This window comes from Salmo trutta, chromosome 8 (assembly GCF_901001165.1).
Source record: "Salmo trutta chromosome 8, fSalTru1.1, whole genome shotgun sequence".
In the NCBI taxonomy this organism is placed as follows: domain Eukaryota; kingdom Metazoa; phylum Chordata; class Actinopteri; order Salmoniformes; family Salmonidae; genus Salmo; species Salmo trutta.
In genome coordinates this window covers 33803408-33821142 of record NC_042964.1, presented here as the reverse complement: position 1 = coordinate 33821142, position 17735 = coordinate 33803408, and the positions used below count along the sequence as shown (strand labels likewise).

Here is a 17735-nt window from a genome sequence, read left to right as displayed (position 1 = left end):
TACAACAAATAAAAGGCTCCTGAAGTTTGTAATTTCCATTTTTAAATTTCAGACTTGATTTTCCCTTACGAAAAATGTATTAATCCCTACAAAAAATGTCAATTAATTATAAAACACATAATAACAAAAATGTCCTGTTGCTGCAGGATTATTTACCTGCTGTAGCAAATTGGCTCAAATTAAGATGCTACATCTGTGCAGACACAGGCTCTTTAAATAATTGGGTTTTCCTCTAAGGATCATGACAGTAAATCTCCACATGGAAAGATATCCACATGGAAAGATACCCTCCTCTATCTCTTCCTCCTTCTCTCAGTGGCGATTTCGAAGAGAGTTGAAGGAAAGAGAGAGAAGAAGTGAAGGGCAGATAGAAAGAGAGAGAAAGGCTTACTGAGTGAGTGACCTTGTCAAGGTTCCAGGTCAGGATTAGGTAGCTGTTTCTCTGTGCCAGGGGAATATCTTCCCTCTTCACTGCACTCTCACTTTGCCCCCTGGTGGGCTAACACAGCATGACCTTGCTATCCTGCCTCGACCATGATACATTACCAAAGTTCAACTTACTCTGAGTTGTGTAATGTGGCTCAAATTGTGTGTGTGTTTGACTAGGTAAGGTGTCTGGGTGTGTTTCTGACACAGTCACACTGACTGTACCATCTCTCTGTCTCCCCAGTAGGAACACCCCATCTACCCCATCCAGTTACCCCAGCCCTCCACTCTCCCTCTTTCTCTCCCTCTCCCCGGCTAACCGGACCCAGAGTCCCCCGGAGGCCCATTTTGTGCCTGGAGGAGAGGCTCGGTGCTGGCTCGCCTGCTGAAGAGAGCGAGAGGGTGGTCAGAGAGAGCGGGATGGAGAGAAGGATGAAGATGGGGGAGGAGAGAGAGAGGGTGGTCAGAGAGAGCGGGATGGAGAGAAGGAGGAAGATGGGGGAGGAGAGAGAGAGGGTGGTCAGAGAGAGTGGGATGGAGAGAAGGAGGAAGATGGGGGAGGAGAGAGAGAGGGTGGTCAGAGAGAGCGGGATGGAGAGAAGGATGAAGATGGGGGAGGAGAGAGAGGCGGAGCTGCATCTGTACGCTGTGTCGCCTACGTCTCGGATCTACCTGCACCTGCAAAGCTCCTGGAACAGTTACAGTATAGTGAGTCGTTCACTGTGTGTGTGTGTATGTGTGTGTGTGTGTGTGTTATAATGTTGCAATAACGTGTGTGTATGTTGTTGTTTTTCCTCCAGAGGTCGACGTTGCTGTTGGACCCCCTCTACAGAAGGAGATGCAATGTCATGTTGAACACCTCAACACAGAAACTCCCCCCCATTAGGTACTTCCTAATACCGTTCCCCAAATCAGATGCTGTTGGTGTTCCCATCCGGGTCATGTTCAGTTGACACGAAACGGAAGAAAACTAATCAAACTACCTGAATTTGTCCAATAAGAAACGCTTGTTTTGTTGCCCGAATGAAAGACAGCCCTGATTCTGTTCCTCCATCAGGTACTGTTCCCCAGTTGATAGTTTTCCCCATCAGATACTGTTCCAACATGTTGTTCCATGGTCACTCCCTCCCCTGTCGGTGTGTAGTTGGGAGCGTACAGCCCACCTGTTCCGCCAGCTGAGGGGTGAGTTGCTTCAGGAGGGCATCAGTCTGGAGAGCCTATATCTGCTCCTCCAGGAGCTCCGCACCGCAGCCCACCGCAGCATCACCCTCAGGAAACTCTTCTGGAGGGCATCAGTCTGGAGAGCTTATATCTGCTCCTCCAGGAGCTCCGCACCGCAGCCCACCGCAGCATCACCCTCAGGAAACTCTTCTGGAGGGTGAGATCGCATGGATCTTTCTGTGTGTGTGTGTGTTTGTTTCTGTGACTTTCTGTGTCCTGCTTTCTCCGTACATAACTGTGTGTGTGTGTGTGTGTGTGTGTGTGTGTGTGTGTGTGTGTGTGTGTGTGTGTTAGTCCAATGACATGTTTCCATTCCTGGTGCGGATGCTAGAAGACTCCCTGCGGAGCTATCAGAGGCCGGAGACCAACACAGCAGACAGCCTACTGTGAGTGACACTGTGAGTGACACTGTGAGTGACACTGTGTGTGTGGGTGTGTGTGAGCACAAAGTTGACAGCCTACTTTGAGTGACTACAGTGATCCTTGGTTAACACCGGGTTAAGAGTACCAGTTATCTTTCATAACATCACCTCCGTCACTTGAACAGGTTTAGTAGAGTGCCACTGTGAAACACCTCAGTGTGGATTAACTAAGGAACCCCGCTGGGTTTTCTTTGGGGGGGGTTTTAAGCAGCTTTGTCTTTATGCAACTAGATTATGGGTTTAATGTGGATCTCTGTCACTACTACACTGTCACGTAGGTCAGGTTAGGTGACAGGTGAAAAATCTCAGTAGCCCCCTCCAGTGGTCAAGAATATAAAGGTTAAACTCCATCATACCTGTTCTCAAAATGGGTTTATCTCTGACCCTAACCCTTTTTGTCTCCTGTGTGCAGGCTGTGTACTCCGATCGCTCAGACCCTGGTCTTGACGTTCAGAGAGACTTAGATCGAGCTGGCTTGACTCAACATGCTTACGGTTAAGCAGTGAGTACACACACACATTCTCTCCTTCCTTCCCTCTCTTTCTCCTTCCCTGTTTCTCCGTCTCTCTCTCTCTCCCTTGATATCATAGAAGTACAGTATATCTAACAGGAGAGTGTGTTGTCCCTGTCTGCAGAGGTGCCCTGACAGCCAGGCTGTTACCAGAGTTGGTGTGTGAACCAGAGTTCCAGAGCCAGAGCCAGACCCAGGGTTTGAGGAGCGTCTCCCCAGACTCAAGACAGGGCTCGCCCCAACATACAGAGGTGAGTGTGGGCCATGGATATAATTGGTTGGACATAAAAAATGTCCGTGGTTGTATATGTTTATATTGGTATTTTATTAGGATCCCCATTAGCTGTAGCAAAAGCAGAAGCTACTCTTCCTGGGGTCCACACAAAACATGAAACATAATACAGAATGACGTAATACAGAACATCATTAGACAAAAAAAATGTAAAGGCACACGTAGCCTTCATATCAATGCAAACACACAAACTATCTAGGTCAAATAGGGGAGAGTTGTTGTGCCGCGAGGTGTTGCTTTATCTGTTTTTTGAAACCAGGTTTGCTGTTTATTTGAACAATATGAGATGGAAGGAAGTTCCATGCAATAAGGGCTCTATATAATACTGTACGCTTTCTTGAATTTGTTCTGGATTTGGGGACTGTGAAAAGAACCCTGGTGGCATGTCTGGTGGGATAAGTGTGTGTGTCAGAGCTGTGTGTAAGTTGACTATGCAAACAATTTGGGATTTTCAACACATTAATGTTTCTTATTAAAATAAGAAGTGATGCAGTCAGTCTCTCCTCAACTCTTAGCCAAGAGAGACTGGCATGCATAGTATTTCTATCAGCCCTCTGATTGCATCTTAACTAGCTATTTTCTTGAAGCACTGGACCACACGACTGGACAATAATCAGGATTAGACAAAACTAGAGCCTGCAGAACTTGCTTTTTGGAGTGTTGTGTCAAAAAAGCAGAGCATCTCTGTATTATGGACAGACCTGTCCCCATCTTTACAACCGTTGAATCTATATGTTTTGACCATGACAGTTTACAATCTAAGGTGACGCCAAGTAATTTAGTCTCCTCAACTTGTTCAACAGCCACACCATTCATTATCAGATTCAGCTGAGGTCTAGCACTTAAGGAATGATTTGTACCAAATACAATGCTCTTAGTTTTAGAGATGTTCAGGACCAGTTTATTACTGGCCACCCATTCCAAAACAGACTTTACATGTTTGACATTAGAGAAGCTTCCATTAAAAACCCTTTGAGTCCTATTAGATAGATAGCTCTGAATACACATTATGGCAGAGATTGAAAAGCCATAGCACATACATTTACTTCAACAATAGGTTATAATCAATAATATCAAAGGCCTCACTGAAATCTAACAGTATAGCTCCCACAATCTTCTTCATAACCATTTCTTTCAACCAATCATCAGTCATTTGTGTCAGTGCAGTACATGTTGAGTGCCCTTCTCTATAAGCATGCTGAAAGTCTGTTGTTAATTTGTTTACAGAGAAATTGCACCGTATTTAGTCAAACACCATTTTTTCCAACAGTTTGCTAAGAGCTGGCAGCAAGCTTATAGGTCTGCTGTTAGAACCAGTAAAGGCCGCTTTACTATTCTTGGGTAGCGGAATTAATTTGGCTTCCTTCCAGGCCTGAGGACAAAGACTTTCCTCTAGGCTCAGATTAAAAATATGACAGATATGAGTGGCTATAATCAGCTACCATCCTCAGTAGCTTTCCATCTAAGTTGTCAATGCCAGGAGGTCTGTCATTATTGATCATAACAATCATTTTTCCACCTCTCCCACACTAACTTTACAAAATTCAAACTTGCAATGCTTTTCTATAATAATTTGTTTTCTTATGCATGAATACAATTGCTCACTGTTCGTTGTTGGCATTTCCTGCCAAAGTTTGCCCACTTTGCCAAAGAAATAATCATTAAAATAATTGGCAACATCAAATGGTTTTGTGATGAATAAGCCATCTGATTCGATGAAAGATGGAGTTGAATTTGTCTTTCTGCCCATAATTTCATTTAAAGTACTCAAGTTTTTTCCCATCAATCTTTAAATCATTGATCTTGGCTTCATAATAGCGTTTCTTCTTCTTTTTGTTGAGTTTAGTCACACAATTTCTCAATTTGCAGTAAGTAAGCCAGTCAGATGTACAGCCAGACTTATTACCCACTCCTTTTGCCCCATCTCTTTCAACCATTCAGTTTTTCAATTCCTCATCAATCCACGGAGCCTTTACAGTCAGTTTCTTAACAAGTGCATGTTTATCAATAATTGAAAGAAGCAATTTCATAAATTCATCAAGTGCAGCGTCTGGATGCTCCTCATTAATCACATCAGAGGAACAAATATTTTTAACATCATCCACATAAGTCACAGCGAAATCTTTTGTATAATCTCATATACTATTTTAGGCCCAGCTGTTGGCACTTTGGCTTTCCTGGATATAGCCACTATATTGTGATCACTGCATCCAATGGGTACGGATATAGCTTTAGAACAAAGTTCTACAGCATTAGTAAAGATGTGATCGATACTTGTGGATGATCTTGTTCCTGTAGTGTTTATAAACACCCTGGTAGGTTGATTAATAACCTGAACCAGATTACAGGCACTGGTTACAGTAAGAAGCTTCCTCTTGAGGGGACAGCTTGATGAAAACCAGTCAATATTCAGGTCCCCAAGAAAGTAGACCTCTCTGTTTACTTCACATACACTATCAAGCGTTTCACACATATTATTTAGATTCTGATTGTTAGAACTTGGTGGCCTATAGCAACACCCCAGAAGAAAAGGCTTTAGATGTGCCAAGTGAACCTGCAACCACAACACTTCAATAACACTTGACATAAGATCTTCTCTCAGCATCGCAGGGATATGGCTCTGAATATATACAGCAACTCCTCCCCCATAAGCATTTCTGTCTCTTCTATAAATGTTATATCCTTGTATTGCTACTGATGTATCATCAAATTAATTATCTAAGTGAGACTCATAAATGATGTTAGCAAGCTATTGATTTCATGAACCTTATTTCTAAGGCTACATATATTAATATGGGCTATTTTCAGCCCTTTCCTGGGTAGCATAATACTGAAAAAATATATACATTCAGCAGTTCATCAATCAATTGGTGTGTTTGTGTGTGTGTGTGTGTGTGTGTGTGTGTGTGTGTGTGTGTGTGTGTGTGCGTGCTGCGGAGTTGAAGCTACGAACCCATAGGCTTGGCTCTCTCATCACTTCAAGGCTTCTGGGAGGGAGGGTGGACAATGAGTCTGTCATAGTGGATGTAAGCAATGTCCCCACGCGCCCTGGCAACTTTCATGGCTGGGACCAGTTCTTTCCTCTTCTGGCGCACAGCTTCAGGATAGTCCTCGTTGAGGAAGATATACGTTCCTCTTAAGTTCTTGGCTCTTTCCAGAACAGCTACCTTGTCCTTGAACCTCAGGAACTTGACCACTATCGGCCTGGGCCTGTCACCTGGGCCGGTGGTGGGTTTTCCAGTCCTGTGGGCGCGCTCCACCTCAATCTTCCTGTGGTCCATCTTCAATTTCTCAGAAATCATTTTCCTCACTTTGTCCTCAGACTCCATCCAGGTCTCATGTGGAGATTCTGCAATTCCGTCCACAACCATGTTGCTCCGCCTTGATTGTCCCTCGAGACAGTCTGATTTATCTGTCATTGTTATCATGGATTCACACTCTCTCGATGACTTACAGATTGCTGTCATCTTGCCGTTCTCCTGTTTCATCTCGTCGAGCTGACCCTGGGAGAACTGCAAACTGTTCTTCAGGTCCTGGACCTCTCTGGTCAGGTCGTCCATTCTTTTATTAGTAGAATCCACCAGTATTTGGACAAAACACTTGAAGCTATTTTCTTGTTGTTGTAACAACTTCTTGCAGGTCTCTTTATATTAGTTTAAAAGATGGATGGAGAGTGTGTGATGGAGAGTGTGATGGAGAGACATCAACGGTACTCAACGGTACTCAACGGTACTCCCGCCGGCTTTGGTTTTTGTCATGGTAGCTAGCAATGTAGGTTACACTATTACTCCTCGCAGTTCCAGACAGGGCAGGTCACGGGGAAAATTGAAAACAACAAACAGCAGGGATCTATAAACCCGGGACAATCCGCAGTCCCAGCCACAATGGCTAACCTCGTCACGGGCTAGCTTGATATGCAGCTAGGCTAGCTGCGACACCAAATAGCTCCTCTGACCCGTCCTTGGTTGGCAGGATCACTTGAAAGAGACAAGCAGTCCCAGCAACTGATACCAACTGCGTTGCGGGATCCAAACTAAGAAGCTAGCTAGCTAGCTACCAAGAACTTGTGTAATAGGAATAGGAATCAGCGTACACGGCCCTTGAACATCCAGTCTGATGTCTAACACTATCAAGAGATGAGAGGACAATCCATAACGTTCAAGTCTAGTGACTATCAACCCACATCTTGCACAAACAGAACACTGGGAATCATGTGTATTACAGAAAGGGAAAATATATAAAAATGCAAAGCATTGCGTTAATCACTCCACATTAAATATGAACTTTATTCGTCTCAAATATTCCCTATACAACTTGTCTATCAGCTGCAGGGCCTGTTAGAGGAGAACCTGGATGCAGCGTGCTCTCTGCTGTTTGAACTGGTGGTGCTCTGTCAGGAGGTGAGTGCCCATCACAGCAGGCAATGGAAATAAACTTCCACACCCTAAGCATGCTAATATACTGTATACCAGTATACTATATTAACTGTACAGTATGTAGCCTGATGGACTCTGTTTCTACAGGCCAGCCGAACTCCATCTCTAGAGCATTTCCTGACTGTAGGCTGGATCCTGAAAATACTGCAGCCTCCTCCCTCTTTAGTATGCCTCTACTTATTTGAATTAATAAACACTTAAATTATATTATACCTTGTCTGATTAGCTGAATCTCCCTCTGTCAACCTGTCTCATGGTTAGTGTCCCCCTGTATCTCTCTTTCTCTCCACAGCTGTCGTTCGTGGGGTACCAGGCTCGGCAGGTGGTAGTGGTCCTGTCTGGGTCCCAGGCCCCTCTCAGCCCGTCCCAGGCTGCTCTGTTGTTCCAGCGCTGTAGGGTTGTGCTTGACTGCCTGAAGTACAGCTCCCACCTGGGCCAGCACCTCCGCACAGAGTACAGAGAGGAGTTCAGGTGAGAGGTAGAATCAGTCAAACATGGTTCCAGTTACCCTACCTTAGAATTCTTTATATATATATATATATATATATATATATATATATATATATATATATAAAGAATTCTAAGGTAGGGGAACTGGAACCATGTTTGACTGATTCTACCTCTCACCTGAACTATATATATATATATACACACTACCGTTCAAAAGTTTGGGGTCACTTAGAAATGTCCTTGTTTTAAAAAAAAATGTGTCCATTAAAATAACATCAAATTGATCAGAAATACACTGTAGACATTGTTAATGTTGTAAATGACTATTGTAGTTTGAAACGGCAGATTTTCTTTATGGAATATCTACAGAGGCCCATTATCAGCAACCATCACTCCTGTGTTCTAATGGCACGTTGTGTTAGCTAATCCAAGTTTATAATTTTTAAAGGCTCATTAGAAAACCCTTTTGCAATTATGTTATCACAGCTGAAAACTGTTGTCTGATTAAAGAAGCAATAAAACTGGCCTTCTTTAGACAAGTTGAGTATCTGGAGCATCAGCATTTGTGGGTTTGATTACAGGCTCAAAATGTCCAGAAACAAAGGCCTTTCTTCTGGAACTCGTCAGTCTATTCTTGTTCTGAGAAATTAAGGCTATTCCATGTGAGAAATTGCCAAGAATTTGCACAACTGAGCAAGAGGACAAGTACATTAGAATGCCTAGTTTGTCTACTTCATTAAATAGTATCCGCAAAACACCAGTCTCAACGTCAGAGTTCCTCTGTCCAGTGTATGTGTTCTTTTACCCATCTTAATATTTTCTTTTTATTGGGCAGTCTGAGATATGGCTTTTTCTTTGCAACTCTGCCTATAAGGCCAGCATCCAGGAGTCACCTCTTGACTGTTGACGTTGGGACTGGTGTTTTGCGGGTGCTATTTAATGAAGCTGCCAGTTGAGGACTTGAGAGGTGTCTGTTTCTCAAACTAGACACTCTAATATACTTGTCCTCTTGCTCAGTTGTGCACCGGGGCCTCCCACTCCTCTTTCTATTCTGGTTAGAGACAGTTTGCGCTGTTCTGTGAAGGGAGTAGTACACAGCGTTGTACGAGATCTTCAATTTCTTGGCAATTTCCAGGCTTGTGAACCACCTCAAATTTAAACGGCTGCAGTGCTAGGAACCACCTCGTTATCCGGCTATTGTTGTCCCTCTGTCCCGCCATCCAATTGAGGGGGGCGCGGTCGGTGACCAGGCAGAAACTTCTCCCCAGGAGGTAGTACCTCAGATACCCTAGCGCCCACTTAATCGCCAACACCTCTCTCTCCACCATAGCATAGTTTCCCTCCCTTGGGGACAGCTTACAGCTGATATGCATAATGGGGTGTTCCTCCTCCCCCTCCCCTGTGACAACACGACCCCTATCCCTGTGTCTGATACGCCTAAGAATACAGTAAATGGCATGTTAAAGTCTGGCATCCTCAAAACAGGGTTCGTGCATAGCATAGTCTTAAGTTTATTAAAAGCTTTTTCGGCCCTGTTGGTCCATACCACCCGCACTGGTTCTGATTTTCGGGTAAGGTCGGTCAGTGGCGCTGCTATGGTGGAATAGTTCGGTATGAAGCGCCGGTAGTATCCTGTCTGTTCCAGGAAGGTGTGCACAGCCTTCTTGTTAGCGGGCCTAGGCCACTCCCATACCGCCTGTGTTTTCTCCTTCTGGGGTTTGATGAGGCCACTGCCAATAGTGTACCCCAAGTATTCGGCTTCGTTTAAGCCTAGGTGGCACTTCTTAGGATTGGCCCGTAAGCCCGGGCCACCTCCAGGCTCTCCAACGCAGCTCGCACCTTGTTTAGGTGGTCATCCCAGTCCTCTGTGTGTATGACGACATCGGCAATATAGGTGGCTGCATAAGCCTGATGGGGTCTAAGCAGGGTATCCATCAGTCATTAGAACGTTGCCGCTGCTCCATGTAGACCGAACAGCATCCAGACGTATTGGAAAAGCCCCTCCGGCGTGGCAAAGGTGGTCTTGTGGCGATCCTCTGGGGCTAAAGGGACTTGCCAATAGCCCTTGGTTAGGTCTAAGGTGGAAATGTACTTAGCTTTCCCAAGCCGCTCTATGAGCTCGGTGACACGTGGCATGGGGTAGGCATTGAATGGGAAGATAGCATTCAGGGCCCTGAAGTCGTTACAACACTGTGTTGACCCATCAGGTTTGGGAACCAGCACGATCGGGCTAGATTATGCACTTGTAGACGGCTCCTCTACTCCTAGTCATACCATTTCTCCCACTACGGCATGCGCCACCTCTCTTCTAGTTTTGGGGATTCTATATGGCCTTAAACGTACTTTGGCCCCGGGGTCTGTCCTGATATGGTGCTGGATCAGGTTAGTGCTATCCGGAATGAGCGAGAAAACTCTCTGGCTCTGTCTGACCAACGCCGTTAAGTCCTGTTTCTGTTGCTCCATTAAGACTTCCACTGGCGCAGCCTCGTCCTTCCCCTTTCCCCCATATAACACGTTCACCTCCCTCTCATGGTACAACTTCAACAGGTTGACGTGGTAAATCTGCATGGCTCGGCACCGCCCGGGCTGCCTAACCCGATAGAGCAGGTGTCCCCGGTGACCTAACACCTCATAGGGACCCTGTCATTGTGCTAGGAGTTTATGTTGCGGCATTGGCACTAACAGGAGGACCTTGTGCCCTGTTTTGAAAGTGCGGGGTTGGGCTGTCCAATTGTAGGATTGTGCCTGTGCAGCCATGCTCGCCCCATGTGTTTGTTAACCACTGTCCATATAGCGGCCATCCTATCCTGCATAATCAATGAACGAGCGGTAGGGACATGGTTGGTTCTCCCAGGCTTCTTTTGCTAAATCCAAAATGCCTCTGCATGGTCGCCTGTACAACAATTCGAAGGTGGAGAACCCGGTAGAGGCTTGAGGCACTTCGCGCAGGCAAACATAAGGTGGGGTAACAGCATGTCCCATGTTTTCCGTCCTTATCGACTACGCATCTTAACATGCTCTTGATGGTTTTATTAAGCCTCTCGCACAGTCCGTCTGTCTGGGGGTGATAAACACTCGTTGTAATCTGCTCTACACTGTATAGCTTACACAGGTCTTTCATGAGCCGCAACATAAAGGGAATGCCTTGATCTGTCAAAATAGTCGAGGGTAATCCTACTCGCAAAAACAACATGAACAGCTTATTGGCTATGCCTTTCATTGCCATGGTGCATAATGGAATAGCCTTGGGATATTTGGTCGCATAGTCCACTGCTATGAGGATGTATTGGTGTCCTCGGGGTGATCGTGGCAGCGGCCCCACTAGGTCCATGGCAATACGTTCGAATGGTGTTTCTATAATGGGAAGACGTGTCAGGGGATTGCAAAAATGGGCCTTCGGGCCGTACATTGACACCTATCGCATGACCTGCAATATTTGGCTACATCTCTGGTCACCCCCGGGCCAGTAGAACCGGGTTAGTACCCTCTCAGCCATTTTCTCCCGTCCTAAATGTCTCTCCCGAGCCAGGTCCTGTTGGATTGCAGCCAGTGTTTGCACCTGTTGTACACCGCATGCCGCTACCTGGGCCAGAATGGCCTCGCTCATCTTCTGCACTTCGCCTCATCTCTGCTATGGGGGAGGGGGATTTGATCCGTCTCAGCTACTTGCCCGCATTCTCCACCAACGTGAAAGGCCGTACCTCTTCACTGTCAAAATCCTAAGCGGGACAGCACAAAATGAGACGCAGAGACGTGACTTCAATAAAAAAAAGGAAACTGTATTGTGAGTTTTTCTTTCAACTCTCCCCGGGGCAGTACAAACAAAAGCCAGGGTAATGGCTATCCAAACAACAACAAAAAACAATCAGTTGGTACTAAACGCAAAACCAACAGCTTGATCCGAACATATAATCATAGTGTTGTGGAATTCACCATAGCCTCCGGCTCGTAATCACTCTGCCCCTCCAGTCCAGTCCTTTAAGAGAGCACAAACAAAATGAGTCAATTGACCTCAGGTGAGCTCATCAGTAGTGGCTGTACTGTGGCCCACCTCCAGCAGAGGGCGTAGTCAGACCACTTGATCTGGCTGATCCCTCACAGTGTGAGTATGTATATGTACATTATATATATCATTTCAGTCAATTAGAGGTGTACCTGTGGATGCATGTCAAGGCCTACCTTCAAACTCAGTGTCTCTTTGCTTGACATCATGGGAAAATCAAAAGAAATCAGCCAAGACCTCCACAAGTCTGGCTCATCCTTGGGAGCAATTTCCAAGCGCCTGAAGGTACCACGTTCATCTGTACAAACAATAGTACGCAAGTATAAACACCATGGGACCACGCAGCTGTCATACCGCTCAGGAAGGAGACACGTTCTGCCTCCTAGAGATGAACGTACTTTGGTGTGAAAAGTGCAAATCAATCCCAGAACAAAAGCAAAGGACCTTGTGAAGATGCTGGAGGAAACAGGAACAAAAGTATCTATATCCACAGTAAAACGAGTCCTATATCGACATAACCTGAAAGGCCGCTCAGCAAGGAAGAAGCCACTGCTCCAAAACCGCCATAAAAAAGCCAGACTACGGTTTGCAACTGCCCATGGGGACAAAGATCATACATTTTGGAGAAATATCCTCTGGTCTGATGAAACAAAAATAGAACTGTTTGGTCATAATGACCATCGTTATGTTTGGAGGAAAAAGGTGGAGGCTTGCAAGCCGAAGAACACCATCCCAACCATGAAGCACGGGGGTGGCAGCATCATGTTGTGGGGGTGCTTTGCTGCAGGAGGGACTGGTGCACTTCACAAAATAGATGGCATCATGAGGTAGGAAAATGATGTGGATATATTGAAGTAACATCTCAAGACTTCAGTCAGGAAGTTAAAGCTTGGTCGCAAATGGGTCTTCCAAATGCACAATGACCCCAAGCATACTTCCAAAGTTGTGGCAAAATGGCTTAAGGACAACAAAGTCAAGGTATTGGAATGGCCATCACAAGCCCTGACCTCGATCCCATAGAAAATTTGTGGGCAGAACTGAAAAAGCATGTGCGAGCAAGGAGGCCTACAAACCTACCTCAGTTACACCAGCTCTGTCAGGAGGAATGGGCCAAAATTCACCCAACATATTGTGGGAAGCTTGTGGAAGGCTACCCGAAACATTTGACCCAAGTTAAAGAATTTAAAGGCAATACTACCAAATACTAATTGAGAGTATGCAAATTCTGACCCACTGGGAAGGTGATGAAAGAAATAAAAGCTGAAATGAATCATTCTCTCTACTATTATTCTGATATTTCAAATTCTTAAAATAAAGTGGTGATCCTAACTGACCTAAAACAGGGATGTTTTACTAGGATTAAATGTCAGGAATTGTGAAAAACTGAGTTTAAATGTATTTGGCTAAGGTGTATGTAAACGTTTGACTTCAACTGTATGTATGTATGTATGTATGTCTGTATGTATGTATGTATGTATGTGTGTATGTGTGTATGTGTGTGTGTGTGTGTGTGTGTGTGTGTGTGTATGTGTGTATATATATATATATATATATATATATATATATATATATATATATATATATATATATATATATATATATATATATATAATCTGGCACTGTCCAGCTCAAGGGTAATGGTATTGCATACACTGTATACACTATACAGCACTGTCCAGCTCAAGGGTAATGGTATTGCTTATATCTTCCATCTGGTATGGTATTCTCTTGTAGGTAATATGTGAAGCTGCCCTGTGTAGAGGAGAAGTTGCCCCCCGACTACCCCATCAGCGATCCTGCTCTGAGCCTCTCTGCTGGGACTTATCATACAGAATTCCTGACCACATACACAACATGCATTTCCTTGATTCATAGACAGACGTACTTATTCTCATATGTTTTTAGAATAATACTGTATATCAGGGTTTCTTAATCTATTGGTCGGGACCCAAAGTGGGCCCTGTACATGTGGGTAGTGAGATATGGGAATACATCTACAATCACACTGTATTTCTTAATTTGGGTCATTGGAGGACGATTTGGGTCACAGAGGATGGTCAACTGGACATATACTCTATAAAACACTCTCACAGACATAGGGACAAGACATTGCTCTGGGAAAGTGTGCCTTTGAGTGGTGTGTGGTTTCTGAAGGACCTTAGAAGTTTCCCTCCTGTGTGGGTACAATACTGTACATACTTGTATTTATGTCTTTGCACCTGGTGAGAGGTACGATGCGAGGCATCTCACTCTTCTCTTCTCTCCTACACACGGCCTTGTTCTCAGGTTAACTGTCATGTAATGGCAGTCAGAATGGTCAGATTGGTTGTAATAAAATGAATGAATTTAATCAAGGTACTGCACATATCACTTTCTAGGATATTCAGCTTACACTAGAAATTAATAAAAATGCCACTTGTTGAGCAAAAGGCATGTTCCACAGATGTACCTTATTACTGTAGTAAATGATATAGGCCTACTGATTTGTAAGACCATGTGTGCAGTATTTACTTAGACACATTATCTATTCGTTTTGATTCAGAATTTAATGCATTTATTTAGATTTTATTGTGTATCATCATCTGAGTACTCTCTGTGAGCGAAGGATTGTAACCAAAGGTTTTCTAGAGCTCGACCTTGTTAAATGGCCTAAAATAAAGATAATTTCCAGCTCTATTGTTTATATCTTGTGTCGTCCAGGTTCGCGGGAGACAACATCCATACTATTTGTAAATAAAACCTATATGTTATGTAATGTCCCCCACATATATAATGCTTTATCATATTTTAAAGTATTTGATCCAGCCCCCAGTATCAGCGGAACTGTGTGTTGCGTTCTACAATGAATCACGGACCTATATTAGCGACGGACCGGAAGCAGCGTGCACTGAAGGATTTCGGTTACTGCATCATGTAAGTTGAATTAACTTACTGTATGTCCTTAGATATCAATGATGATAAACAACAAGCATGCTAACATTTTGTAGGACAATTGTACTTTTTATGGCAGTTTATGTCTCGGCCCTATTATTATCTATCCATCCACTCGCATTGCAACTGATGTAGCGAGCTAGCTGGGCATGACTGTAACATCAGTAGAGGTTACAATGTAACGTTAGCAAGCCATTTACACATGGTTATAATGTGATACAATTGATCTTTATGGAGATAATGTAAGTTAGCTAGACCTATTTCAAGCAGCAGTCGGTAGGATACTATTATTGTCTTCGATTGTAGCTAGCTAGCTAGCTAGGTATTTGAAGAAGGATAGCTAGATACCCACTGGGGCAGCTACCCAAATATGACAGGTGTGACTATAGAAGAAAGACAATATGTCCATGTAACTCAACTCGATACTCTTTCTTACAGTCTGGCTACTTTACTATCATAAAGTCCGTCCAGCAAACAAAGAGGATGTTGAGAAACGGAGCAGCACAGGTAAGTGTGCAACACAAATACTCCAGCTGTTCCCCCTTAATCGCTAGTCTACTGTACTTTTGTGGCTGTGGCTCCTTGGCTGACTGTAGTGTGTCTTTCTGCCTCTTCCCTGCAGGTTTTCAGACAGCTAGTCAGACACCAGTCTACAGACACCAGCCTGATCTTGGAGAGATGTGAGTATAGACCGTCAGGGCACTTTCTCAGGTTTCTCATCTATCGAACAGCCCAGACCAGCTGATGTCTGTCCGCTCCTCTGTCTTCCCCCATTAGCTTTGACGTGTGTGCTCCTTAATGTCTTCCCCTATGGCTTTGACGTGTGTGTGCTCCTTAATGTCTTCCCCTGTGGCTTTGACGTGTGTGTGCTCCTTAATGTCTTCCCCTGTGGCTTTGACGTGTGCCCTCCTCTTTGCCCCCCCCCCCCCCCACACACAGCGATTAACCGTGTTCAGCTGCTGGGCCGCGTGGGGCAGGACCCTGTCATGAGACAGGTGGAGGGACGGAACCCCGTTACCATCTTCTCCATGGCAACCAACGAGATGTGGCGCTCTGGGGACGTGGAGACGTCCCCCGCTGGAGATGTCAGCCAGAAGACGACGTGGCATCGTGTGTCAATCTTCAAGCCTGGTCTGAGGGATGTGGCCTACCAGCATGTCAAGAAAGGGTATGTTTTTCACTCTGTGTCACCCTGTATACTGTGGGTTGTCAATTTCTCAGACTTAGTTTCTATTTCTCTGGGGACTAGGAGCCTGATAAGTAAAACCTGTTTTCGGTCTCATCTTATTTCTAGAAGTATCATACGTGTGTTTACTGCAAAGACAACAAGTCTTCTAACAATCCGCAGAAAACATATCAGTAACGCATTCTGTGGTTCTGGGTGCCCCTGTTCTAGGTCGAGGGTTCTGGTGGAGGGGAAGTTGGATTACGGGGAGTACGTAGACAAGAACAACGTCAGACGCCAGGCTACCACCATCATCGCAGGTGAGAGAGGGGAACACACACTCAGACACATTTCACATTCACTGGCATTTGAGATTTTCATAACAATAAAAAAATGTCATTATTTTCCCTTCTACAGACAACATTATATTTTTAAGCGACAACATTCGAGGGAGGGATCAATGAGGGGAAGCGGCGATCTTCATCTAGGAGGAAGACTAAAGCTCTTTCTGTGTAGCTACTCTATTGTCTATCTATTAACTGACTGTGGAAGAAGCCGTGTGACTGCTATCTAAATGGGACAGAACACAGTGTAACACCTCTCTGTTGACTGTAGAGAATGATAAAGGACTATCTGTCCCATTATGACGTCAGTGAGCGCACGGGCAGCGCCATTGAGGCCATCTCCATTTTGAAGTAGTCCATTTTCTTACACTTCTTCTGTGAGTTGGTAAACAAACTGAAGTGGTTCATACTGCCAACTGGAATGTGTTGTTTGAACAGGTATAAAGCCAAGGTTGGTGATTTACTGCCTCCTGCAGTTATGGACTGTTCGGTCGTGAGTATAATTCATTGGCTGATGCCCTGGATGGAATTCTGTGATCCTTCCTTAACCCATAGGAGGTACCACCCAGTTGACTACTTCAAAATGGTGAAAGTCCTCAATGGCACTGCCCATGCTAAAACATGCTTATGGTTACTAAAGTAATCTCATTCTTTGAGCGTGCCAGAGTATACCTAAACATGGGGTCACATGTATGTATTTTATCCCCCAAAATGTTTGTTACTACTGTATAATCTTAGTTTACGTCCATTTGCGCTACTCTTGTCGGAGTACTACTAATGGAACTGCGGTTCAAAGCAGAGCGAAAGGATCAGGCCTTAAAGGCGAGGAGTTAGTTGTTTTCCCAGAGAAGCCAAATAACAGATGAGAGAAATAAATGGGTGATGTGTGATTGACTCTCATCCACATAATGCTGTACCCAAAACTAGGATTATGTGCCAGTTTCATATATAATGTTATACCACCTGTTTTCTTCTCAGCATGTCTTTCTGTTCTATTTTAAAGATAGTTACAAGTTTCAATCTATTTGTTTAGTTTTGGTTTCATTCCACCTTGAACAGTTTTTTTTCCCCCCTTCCTGAAATCACCAGATTGTCAATTCTGTCTGGGCAAAATTTGTACTCATGTTGTTTAATGTACTTGTATGTATCATGTAGGTACAATATACATTTTTTTCTAGTACTTTTGCCTCTTAATTTCAATATCCACACATTAGTGAAATATGTTTCATAGCAGAATGTCCTCTTTGACCTGTTCCTTGGCAGACCACTCTGGAGTTGCAGAAAAAGTTATTGCAAGTTATTGCAGCAGAAAGTTGGCTACTCAAGCACATATATTTTTTTAAAGCTTTAACTTGATTGGTTGATTTGCATTCCAGGGAGGCAGTGTTTAGAATTAAGAATTCTTGTCTTTCTCTGATTTGTTACAAAACGTGCGTTAGTGTGATTTAATTGGCTTATTCGCTTGTCAATCAAATACTCGGGCTCAAATGCTTTGGATTGGTCGCAGACCCTGTCAGTCACAGACGGTCAGACT

The 17735-nt window shown here is 44.3% G+C and overlaps 1 protein-coding gene and 1 pseudogene across 1 annotated transcript; both read left to right on the top strand.

The window, feature by feature from the left end:
- The first annotated feature begins 1449 nt into the window (after nucleotides 1-1449).
- Nucleotides 1450-13602, top strand: LOC115197949 (uncharacterized protein C12orf56-like; annotated as a pseudogene).
- A 916-nt stretch (nucleotides 13603-14518) lies between these two features.
- On the top strand, nucleotides 14519-17381 carry LOC115198737 (single-stranded DNA-binding protein, mitochondrial). The gene is made up of 6 exons (XM_029760972.1): nucleotides 14519-14674; nucleotides 15131-15199; nucleotides 15315-15372; nucleotides 15632-15860; nucleotides 16089-16177; nucleotides 16275-17381. Exons 1-6 carry the CDS (start codon nucleotides 14534-14536, stop codon nucleotides 16319-16321), a joined length of 633 nt encoding a protein of 210 aa, XP_029616832.1. The 5' UTR covers nucleotides 14519-14533; the 3' UTR covers nucleotides 16322-17381.
- The last annotated feature ends 354 nt before the right edge of the window (nucleotides 17382-17735 follow it).